The sequence below is a fragment of the Paroedura picta genome, chromosome 12 (assembly GCF_049243985.1).
Source record: "Paroedura picta isolate Pp20150507F chromosome 12, Ppicta_v3.0, whole genome shotgun sequence".
NCBI lineage: Eukaryota > Metazoa > Chordata > Lepidosauria > Squamata > Gekkonidae > Paroedura > Paroedura picta.
Window position 1 is genome coordinate 44,145,482 of NC_135380.1, and position 11,434 is coordinate 44,156,915.

General features: G+C 44.3%; 1 protein-coding gene across 3 annotated transcripts in view; it reads left to right on the forward strand.

Moving 5' to 3' along the window:
* Nucleotides 1-9,856, forward strand: part of MIGA2 (mitoguardin 2) — a 33,045-nt gene extending 23,189 nt beyond the window's left edge. For 2 of the 3 annotated variants that reach the window (XM_077305900.1, XM_077305901.1), the window contains exons 10-16: nt 117-285; nt 429-515; nt 1,755-1,853; nt 3,262-3,396; nt 4,378-4,431; nt 4,961-5,077; nt 5,792-9,856. In XM_077305900.1, the coding sequence (XP_077162015.1) occupies nt 117-285; nt 429-515; nt 1,755-1,853; nt 3,262-3,396; nt 4,378-4,431; nt 4,961-5,077; nt 5,792-5,995 (865 nt within the window). In that variant the 3' untranslated portion in view covers nt 5,996-9,856. The remainder of the gene's footprint in view (nt 1-116; nt 286-428; nt 516-1,754; nt 1,854-3,261; nt 3,397-4,377; nt 4,432-4,960; nt 5,078-5,791) is intronic. The other variant, XM_077305902.1, reaches the window with a different exon arrangement.
* Nucleotides 9,857-11,434: the final 1,578 nt, after the last annotated feature.

An 11,434-nucleotide genomic window follows, 5' to 3' on the forward strand; every position in this document is an offset into this window, starting at 1 on the left:
AGCATCTCACTGGGTGCCTGAATTGCTGACCGCCTTGGAACAGAGTTGGCATCTGTTGCTGGAGCTGTTGGGTGCCTGCGACCTGATTCATAGTTATACCTTGTCCTTTTACCCAGGTCAGCCTTCCAGCCTCGCCTACACAACCAACACCCAGCAATCCACAAAGCCTGTCACAGTGTAGTTTGTAACACCCCGCTGTGTTTTTCTTCTAGAACAGAGCTTTTAGGCTGCTACAATGATCATGACTTCCTGGCAAAGCTCCACTGTGTCAGGCAAGCTTTTCAGGTGAGCCTTCCAATCGCTGAAATGTTTCCCTGTTAGCATTGATTTTCGATGGCCTCTCTGAATTGCTCCAGGGCTCTTTTCCCTGTCATGAAAAAAGGGCCCTTCCCCCCACCCCCACTGAGAACTGGGTGGTCTCTTTGCAGGAACTTCTTCAGAACGAGAACCACCAGACATTTTTTGGGGATGTTGGCAAACACATGGTGATGGGACTAATGACCAAGGCCGAAAAGGTAGGAGGCTCGCAATATGAGGTTTACACTCGTATCCTCCAAGACCCTCTTCCCAGTTTCTTGGGGGTAGTGGCGGTATACAGAATGAATTCGAAAGCATTTTGTTTCCCCGGAGGGATAAGATGCTTTGGGGCTGGATGTCATTCACACACACCAAGCTACAGTTACAAGGGCATGTTCTCTGCACTGGTAAACTTTCTGTGCTGTATTCATCTCTCTGTGTATAAAAGTTCTGGACAGTAGGCGTGCGGCTTCAGACCTCCTGTTTTTCATTTTCCTCCTGCTTTTTGGAGATCGAACGACCCTTTCACAGGGGTCGCAGCAGCTTGGCGGGGGAGGGCACTGCCATTGTTGCCCCTCCTCTTGAAGGCGCCCGCCAATTTATATACAATTTATATACAATAATGAACCATAGAACTTCACGCCATTGGTCAGTTTCGGTTTAATTCCTGTGAAAGAACACTTGCCTAATTTTATGGTTGGGGGTCACCACGACAGGAGGAACTGGATTAAAGGGTTGAGAACCACTGAATTAGAATATCATGTGCACTTCTGTTGGAAACAAGACTCCGTTCTGCCTCCTGGGGCTGCCAGTGGCAATAAATTCATCTGGTCACAGCTGGAGGCTTTGTCACTGTTGGCACTTCAGAAGCATTCATTGTCCCATTCCTGTGGTCCTGATACTTGAGGTTTCCCAGCTGCAGCAGTGCCAGGCTCCCAAATAGCTCATTAGGGTGGCTGAGAGAGACTTGGGCAGCCACTCCTACCTGCCTGTTTCTTTGGATGGAGGGGCCATGGCATGGCAGCATGGGACCACCAGCCTGTATGCCAGAGAAGCAGGAGGCAGGCAATTTAAAAGGAAGCTAAGGACCGATACAAGGACGATGGATGAAAGAGAGAAGGAGGAAAAGGCAGAGATGGCCAGAAGGGCCCCAGTGATTGGGGAACAAGCTCTGTTTCCCTTCTAGTAATCCAAGGCACCTGACTTATGAACTTATCTGGGCAATGGGGGAAGGGAGGGAGACAAATAAAGTAATCCAAATTTTGTACCTGAGGATAAGTACCTCTTATGTGACCTTCCAGGCTTATTGACATCAAATGACGCAGGTTCAGTACGCCCTCTTTTGACCCCTCATCCAAAAAAGGAAGCTTCTGGTAGCACTAAAATGTAGCCACAACATAACTGCCTCCCTTTACCCATTAACCTCACTCTGTTGGTTTTCTGAATTTTCCCACAAGAACACCAAGGGTTTCCTGGAGAGCTATGACGAAATGCTGCGCTACACACTGAGACAAGAAACTTGGCCGACTACTCAGAAGGAGCTAGAAGGACGAGGGGTTTGTGCAACTCTTTCTCAAGTTTAGGGGAGCCCATTTGCAATAAATTGCTCTGCAGAAACTCTGCAGGCATACAAACTCATTTGCTATGTGTGCTGTGCAGGGGACATTAATGAATTTTGTGAGTGCTCCGATTCCCTTTGAAAATAGAAGCTTCTTTTATGGTTCATGAGTGCTTTGGATGTCTCTTTAATCAGGAAAATATGATGAAATTGAAATGGGTTCCCTTTGAAAGCAAGAGCTGCTTTTATGGTTCCTTGGCACTTGGGATGCAAATTGTGCCTGTCACTTCAATCAGGAAAAGATGATGAGGCTTGGTAGTAAGACTGATGCCTTGTTTTGCATTTTAAAAAGATATTAAAATGTTGTGAAAAAAAAAGAATGGAACAAAAAGAAAAGAGGTCATATGTTGCTCTGTATTCCAGCTCTTGAGTGTGGAATATGGCAGACTGAGAATCTTCATGCATGTCTTTGAAACAGGTTTCTTGTGTTTGAGAATGTAGAGAGAAAGCTCATTACGTGTACAGATATGTGAGGAGCATATAACTGGGGCCTAAAGAGAACTGCCCCTCATCTGTTGCTTGTCACCCAGCAGCCAGCATTCAGAGAGATTCCACCTGTGAAGATGGAAGTCTCGTTTAGCTAGTGTGGTCAATAAGACCTAGTTTCCCAGGAACATATTGAAACCATTTTAAAAGCTAGTTGAACTTTTATCCTGTGGAGTGAGTTCTGCAGGTTAATTATAGATTTATGAAGTATTATTTTCTTTTTGTTTGTCCCGAAAAACCATAAAGCCCATTCAGGGTGCGTATGGAATAAGGTTCCTTTTGGTCCAAGGCGTAGATTTCAAATACTCTATAGAACTTAGATTGAAGTCCAGTAGCACCCTAGAGACCAACAAGATTTTCAGCGTATAATAAAATATAGTCAAAGCTGAAACTGTCTATAGAACTTAGGAGTAATGGAAGATGCCTGGCTTAAAACTGTAAAAACAAACAAACAGGATTGCACTTACCTGTAACTGCTGTTCATCAACTGATCTTCAGTGCAGGCATACATCCCTCCCTCCTATCCCCTCTGTGGGCTATCTAATTGTATCTGTGTTCCCTAGCAGCTGAAGAGGAGAACTGAGGGAGGAATGCTATCCCTCCCAGGTCATATTATTTCTGTGTGGAAAGTCATGTGTCTCTATGTGATAAAACTCACCAGCTCCTCTCTGTGGCAGGCCTTCCAAGCTGCAGTCCCCATGTAGGACTGCACAGAAGCCATGAAGATGAACTTGCTTTAGCCCATAATGTTCATCAGCACCATTAACTGAAAGAAAGCATCATTGTTTTAAGATGCTTCTTCCTGTCCTGTCAGTTCAAGCCTATAACTGTATCTTTATCTCTTTATTTACCTCTGACAGGTAGTTTGCATGAGTTTCTTCGACATTGTGCTGGACTTCATCCTAATGGATGCCTTTGAGGACTTGGAGAACCCACCATCTTCTGTGATTGCTGTCTTGCGCAATCGATGGCTCTCTGACAGCTTCAAAGAAACGGTTGGTCACTTTGTACCTGGGCCTATTTCAGCTGGCTTTCAATCCAATGTTTCTTGGTAGGGATGCGGTGAGAGAACATAAGAGATGAAGCTGCCTTAGATGCAGTCAAACCATTCAGCTTTGTATTACCTACTGTGGCTATTAGCCGGTTTCCCAGAGAAAGCCCTTGCTACAGACCTGCTGAGAACCTTTCTAAACTGGGGACAGCAGTGATAAAAGCTTCAGTGATAAAAGCTGCAGGGACTGGAATACCCCGCAGTAATTCAGTAAAAGGTGAAACATGAAGTTTCCTTACATCAGGTTGCATCACTGGTTTGTCCAGCTCAGTGCTGTCCAGTTCTCCAGAGCTTTGCCCCTTCTTGCTATTTTAGATCCTAATTTTATTTACAATAAAAATGTATGACCCACATAAATTATACAACAGTAGAATAAAAAACAATGCTGGAAGCAAAAATCCAATCTATAAACCTCCCCATTCCTGCCCATCCATACCCTGTAGTAGCAGCCACCTGCCTATGGGGCCTGTACCGGGAGGGACCTGATCTTTCCTGTGTAATGTATTTCCAGCCCCTAGTTCACTAGTAGAGAGACTAGTACACATAAATTGCAGCCCAGAACTAATCTAAAAATTAAAAAGCGAGGTTCAAAAGATAGAATGGGGCTAGAGTTTGGAAGTTACTGTCTTAAGGGTTGCATTTTTTTTATTTTGCTTCTTCCATAATGTTCCTGCTCTCTCCTACTTGGATAGTAGTGGGGTGGGGAGAGAAATGTATTCAAGCTATTTTTAGCTGGGGCCTTGTTATGCAGGTGTACCCTTAAGGCCATTGATTCAGGTGCATGCCATGCAAGGATAGAGTTAGGGATTTAATGTAATATAGTAAACCAAACCTAGAGGGGTCCTGGTCATTGTTAATCTTGTACACAGAAGGGGAAGGGCGACATCATAAAACAGTGCTGAATGTTTATTTCCCTAAATTTCAGGCCCTTGCAACTGCCTGCTGGTCTGTCCTAAAAGCAAAGCGGCGGCTTCTAATGGTACGTAAAAAAGGGGAATTCCAAGAGGGGAAGACAGCAAAGGATCTTCTGTGTGGTCAAGGATCCAGTGCAAAAGAAACCATGGTTTGCAGAATGGCAGGCTGCCGTCCCTAGAATGAATCCTTCCCTTACCTTCTCAGCATTAACCTTGGTTTAGTTACCTGAGCCCCAGCTGTTGCTAACTAGGTGGCCTGATAATCAAGGTTTGCAAACGCATTTCAGACCATGGTGAGTATCTAGCATGCAGGGGACATGGGATTAACTGGGATTAACATTGATTACTAAACCATGGTTTATGTTAACCAAGGAATGTGTGTGTGTGTGTGTGTGTGTGTGTGTGTGTGTGAGGGGGGGGGGGATATGTATTTCTGAAACTGGCTCCTGGCTGTTGGTGCAAATGTAACCAAGGTGAATTCTGACAAGAGAAGGGAAGGAGTAGGGATTGCCCATGACTCTGGGGAAACTGGGTTGTACTCAGTTCTGAATAAGCAAAAATGAGATCTGAAGAGCTTTGCTTCCCCCATGGCAGGTTCAAGATGGCTTCATCTCTCATTTCTACTCCGTATCGGAGCATGTCAGCCCTGTTCTCGCTTTTGGCTTTCTGGGGCCAAAAGAACATCTGTCGGAAGTCTGCGGTTTTTTCAAGGTAAGCATTTTATTAGCTGGATAGCTTTATCTAAAGCAGGTCTGGAATTGCTGCACTGTAGTTTTTATGGAATTCATTTGTTTTTAATGAATTTTTAAATAGCATAGATCTGTTTTTTTTTTTTTAATTTACCTCCTCCCCCAAATATTAAAACCATGCTTGCGGTTGTCCTGAGATCAGTTTCTGGCATCTGGAGGCAAAAGAACTTTGATAGCAGGTGTTCAGAAAGACCTGTGTCTAGCCAAGACCAAGGGGAGCTGTTTGTCAGAGCTAGATGATATATAAGGAATTGATGCGTACAATGTGAATGGATGATACCCAGCTCTTCATGCACCAATCTCCAGCATCTCCTGATGAAAGTACCTTATCTTGCTGGGTGGGAAAAACCCCTGCCACAGACCCTGAGGAATAGCTGCGAGTTGGAGTTGGGTAGGCCAATGATCGGTTTCAGTAGAAGGGCAGCTTAATATACACATGAGTTGGAGAATTTGTCAATATGTTTTTGATTGTTGATACAGGAAGGGTAACACAGACACAATATGGACACTAACATTCTATCATTGTGTTCCTGTTGTTTTGATTTTCTGACAAGCTAACTGTGCACGTTTTAATAACTTAATGAAATTATAAGAAAAAGGTATCTAAGAAATAGGCCCTAAGTCAAATTCCTTTGCTAGTGCTTATTTTGTTAATTACCTTTCTCCCAAACCCCAGCACCAGATCCTCCAATATTTGAAAGACATGTTTGACCTGGACATTGTGAGGTACACAACAGTACAGTTACTTGCAGAAGACATCCTCAAGCTCTCCCGGCGCCGGAGTGAAATACTTCTGGGCTACCTGGGCGTCGAGACTGCCCCAGAGATGAATGGGAGCTTGCCCAGTGATATTGTTCCCTTCGAGGAGGAGTTCAATTAAGCTTGGCCTAAACAAGAGAAGCCTTCTCAGTCAAGAACCGTCTTACTTGGATGGGGGGCTTAATGCATGGCAGCAAGACTCTCCTTCCCTAGACTGATTTGAATGCATTGGCTATTTGGACAGATGTTTGTCATTTTAATACGGAGGTTTGGCAGATGCTGTTCAAGGAAACTGTTGTTGCCTTGCACCTGTTTCACGCTGACCTGCCCTTCCTCCTTTTTGAAAACTAGATTTTAGTTGCAGTACAAATGGTGGGACGCCTGGGGACTAGGCTCCAAGCCTAGCAAGGAGGTTGTGCGGCCCCTTGATTCCCTAGAGAATCTGATATCAGCAGGGAAGAGAGTTGGAGAAGAGGACTCGTCATGCTTCTTTCCCATTCCTAAGAGCCCCCCCCCTTTGGACATTCCTTTTTAAAGTTATTTTGGCATGTCAAGATGTATTTTCAAGCCGATGTTTTAAAACTTATTTTAATGCACACAATGACGACTGATTGCACTGGAGGATGACCGTGCTGTGAAGAGGAGTGAAAGATTCTGTAAAGCACTGAAACTAGAAAGCGTGTTAGTAAATTGAGAGTAGGATGGTCAAGTGTGATGGGGGGGGGTGTCTGTCATGAGATGACAATCGTGCTTTTATTATCAGACTTCCAGAGCACAGTTTGTTGCAAAACATTCTAAATTCATCCTCCCACTAGTCATGTTTTATGGTTTTTATGGCGTTCAATAAACCTTTCATTTTCGTAGTCCTGTTCTGTGTAGGCAGCTTCTCCCTCCCCACAGGAAAACGTATGAATACCATATAGGTACCCAGGGCAGGAGACAAGGGTCATTGGCAAATTTGTCAAGGCCCTACAACCAAACAATGCTTGGCCTATCTGCTCCCCCCACACATGGGTGATCTCCCCAAAGGTCCCGAGGATGCCACAGGTGCTCTCTTGGGTCATATCTGGAGGAAATGAAACATGTCAGGCTGCACTCTGCTTGACCTTGCAATTATGGCTGTGCTCAAAGTGTCATGTGTGGTCCCTCCTGCTGGAGAAAACATGCATGCATGGAAAGATGGCATGTTTAATGGGGATCCACAAGATAAAGAACTTCTGAAACCCAGAACCAGGCTTGTGGCTTCTGGACAGTTCATTCATGGATCTCCTGCTATCACAATTGTTTTGGCTCTGAAATTCCCATATGAAAAGGCTTCTAATACCATTTTTCTCAGGCTACCACCTGGGAATAGATGAACACACAATTTTCCTGCCACTTCAGGTATTCACATTGTTGGTTCTGGCTCGAGATTCCTAACCATGTGTTTTAAAATGCAAATTAAAGCCTTAAAATTGAAATTTGGGTAGAAAACTATGAGCTGCAAAGGAGAGCAATCTAACCACTTCTCTGTTTGGAGGGAATCTTGCCCATGATAGTTCTGAATGGGATTTTACCTACATATGGCAGAATGGTGGGGAAGATTTCATAGTCATATGACCAATGATTCCAAACTCATAGAACAGCAGTCAGCCAAGGGATGAAGGGGGCAGAGATTACAAGGGCCGTACTGTAGGGCAGTGGTCCCCAACCTTTTCATCACCGGGAACTGGTCAATGCTTGACAATTTTACTGAGGCCCGGGGAGGGGGGTAGTCTTTTGCTGAGGGACATCGCCGCCTGAGCCCCAGCTCAGCTTGCTTTCCCGCTAGTGCCCCTGACTTCCTCCCGCCCACTGGGGGGCACTGCCAGCAACAACTGCACAGTGCCACGCCGAGGGGGAGCCCCAGCTATGTCAGCCGCCGGAGAGCACCAAAGGTGAGCCGGCAGCAGAGTGGCAGGGCAGCCTCCAAGGCAGCAGTCGGGGAGGAGGATGAGGAGGAGCCGCTGCCCGGTACCGACTGATCAATGGACCGGTCCCGGTCCCCAGACCGGGGGTTGGGGACAGCTGCTGTAGGGGACGGCAGCAGACCTTCCTCATCGGCACATAAAACAGGAGATAGATTTTTGAGAACAGAACATGTGCTCTGGTAAATGGAGGTGACTCTTCCCTACACCTGCCACTTCCCCTCAGTAGTGGAGCTTGGCTTAGAAGAGAAGCACTGAAGGTTGGAAAGAGAGAAGTCCACTACAGAGAGGTAAGTTTTGGGCCATGGAAGGGGATGAGGCCAAGTGGCTATTTTAGCTCAAAAAAAATCCAAGGCGGATCTCCAGTGTAGCAACTCCACCTAATACTGTTATTCTGAAATGCTATGCTCAGGAGCCACAGAAATGTTATGGGGCTTCAGAATAGAAGGTGCACAACTACTCAATTGTCCTTTTGCAAAATCCTCATTGCACTGAATATGAAATGGAAAGCTGTTTAATAACACCATGGTGTTAAAATCAACAGGACAAAGTCTATAGAATATACAAGCGCACAAGTTAAAAGTGACTAATTTTTGTGTGTGTTTTTAAAACTCTCTAAGATGATGTGTTCAAATAGTTGAATTGTATTGCATACCCTATAGTGAGGATGATGTATATGTGTACAGCCAAGCTGCTTGCTTGGGGGGATAGAGTCATAAATGCATTCTATGGGTGACGGTTCATATTGTAAGCTGTGTATTATATATTAATGGGAACTCATTCTTGGGAAGAGTGAAGTAGAATGTGTGAATATTTTGGATTTTTTTAAAATTAAAGATTTGAGAACTATAACATCAGAGAGGCAATATATATCAGGTTACCGTTGAGGTTTTATTATTGGCAATTTTCTTTAACAGATTTCATGTTTTCCCCCCAAAGTTTATAGAACTCTAAATGTTTCACTTTTGTATTTTAAAATGTTTATTAAAGCATATACACATAGTTTGGTCTTGATGAATGTTGGAAAAGTGGTTTTGAAGTACAGTTACCTTGTTGGTTCACAGTGAATGAGAGGGATGACATATGTAAGTGGAGAACGTTTCACTGGGCAGGCTGGGAGAATGCGTCTGCTTTTTTAGCTTAACACAGCTCAAGAGGATAAAGAACAAGGCCTGGTTTAAACTGAGGTGGTCTGATCCTAAAGTGACAGAATCTGTTGTACCATTTTAAGTGGCACGCTTATCATGCAACATCTTGCCTCATCAGCATCAGGGGTCTCAGCCTTAATTGCTTCTTGCTGGGCGGGCTTTGTACAGGGAAACTTTTATGCAAAGGATCGTTTAAAAAAAAAAACAGTTCCTCACCTGCTGACCGTAGCAGTACAGTCAGTTCTACCCCCTCTGTGCTCTATCACCTTGCTTCCTCTTCATTTGGCTACATGTTTTGACTGTCTCCTATACTGGGGAAAGCATTATTCTCTCCTTTACAGAAGCAAGGCCAATAAATATCACTTTTATTTGCCCATTACTGCGTACATGTCTCTTTTGCCTATTGCCTCCAGTTTGTTTTAAACGACTGTCTGCAATTTTAAATCTAGCACTCTGCAGTGATTTTATATGCATCCATTTCTCCAAAGGAAACTTTGAGCAAGTAGTTAAACTGACATTTTAAACTGGGGGGAAACAAACTAAATTTAAGTTTGGAGGCCTGAAGACTATGTGAATGACTGTATAATAAATTTAACTTTACTTATGGAGATGTAAAGAAATTTGACTGAAAAAAAACCCACAAGCTGTGAAATCAGAACTGCTCTGGAAATTGTGTTCACTGTCTTTTGTGGGTTCAAATGGGCACCCTGTTGTAAGAGGACATTCCTGTGAAACCTGAAGCTAATGAATGTAACTTTGTGCCTCACCTAATTGTCTTCTCCTAATCATTGTTCATTTATTGCACTACCCTTTTTCATCTAAAATGTTTGTATCCCCCCCTAGAATGTTGGCATTTGATTACAAATCAAATAAATACTTCCTTCATTACCTCAGTAGTTTTGGATGTGTTTTTCTGCTCCCTAATTCAGGTTCTCCTGGTAGGTTTTTGAGACATACTTTACCCTTGATGTAGCACTTGCAGTTGTTGTGTCCCTTGTATATATCTGAATCCTTATAAGAGCTCTGTAAAGTAAGTTAGTTTTATTGACCTTGGAGTAGTGGCTAGGAGCACAGCCGGGTTTGATTCCGTGTTCCCCCACATGCAATCAGCTGGGTGACCTTGGGCTCACCACAGCACTGATAAAGCTGTTTAGACCGAGCAGTAATATCACGGCCCTCTCAGCCTCACCTACCTCATAGGGTGTCTGTTGTGGGGAGAGGAAAGGGAAGGTGAATATAAGCCGCTTTGAGACTCCTTCGGGTAGAGAAAAGCGGCATATAAGAACCAACTCTTCTTCTTCAGTAATGTCAGGGCTCTCTCAGCCTCACCTCCCTTACAAGGTGTCTGTTGTGGGGAGAGGAAACGGAAGGCAATTGTAAGTGGCATTGAGACTCCTTCAGGTAGAGAAAAGTGGCATATAAGAACCAAATATTATTATTTATCTGTTTACAAAACCAATAACAGCCAATAGGTAGCTAACCAGAGCATAAAAACAGTAGTTAAAATGCCAACAGAAGACATTGATGGAAGAGGACAGACAAGCATCTTGGCGATGGGAATTCCACAGTTTTGGTGCCGTGACCAAGAAGGCCCTCTCTCAGGTTGCCATCTGCCTAAATTCAGGTGGTGGGCGTACAAAAAGCAAGGCTCAAAAGGTGATTGTTGTGGCCAGGCTGGGAGGCTGGAATTCACAGAGAAAAAGAGAGAGAGAGGCTGCATGAGATCAGGGCCTTGATTCATAGCTCCTTCTCTTAGTCATTGCAGAATAGCAGCCCTGTGACAGCTGCTTCTGGTCAAATGAGAAGACAATTAACAACGCTGCCACTCTTAGTATGCTGGGGCATGGGTTAAAGCAGGGGTAGTCAAACTGCTTCCCTCCAGATGTCCATGGACTACAATTCCCAGGAGCCCCTGCCAGCATTCGCTGGCAGGGGCTCATGGGAATTGTAGTCCATGGACATCTGGAGGGCCGCAGTTTGACTACCCCTGGGTTAAAGTGTACTGATCTGGACATTACCAAGCAAGCAGGAAAGGATTTGTTTCTTCAGCCCGTGTTCCTTTTGCAGCATTTCATTATCCTCACAATGACAATACTTACAAAGCCCAGTAAGGTATGACTTTGTCTGGTGGTAGCTCTCCCTGGATTTCAGGCAGTGATTTGCCAGCTGGAATCTTTCAAAGTGGAGATGCTGGGAACATTAAAACTGGGACATTCTGCATGCAAAATGAGTGCTCTCCCACTGAGTAGCAGCCTCTCCTAAGTTCCGATGATGGCAATATGACATTGCTGCCTGAATATTGTGAAGGAGGTCTTATCACTGAAGGCAATGACAAAAGAATGTTAAACATTCCTTTGCTGTTTAATTAGCCGTTTAATTTCTCCCTGTCTTCTTTTCCAATGGGAACCCAAAGCAGCTTGTACAATGCTCTCTGCTCCTCCAGGTTATTCTCACAACTCAGTGATG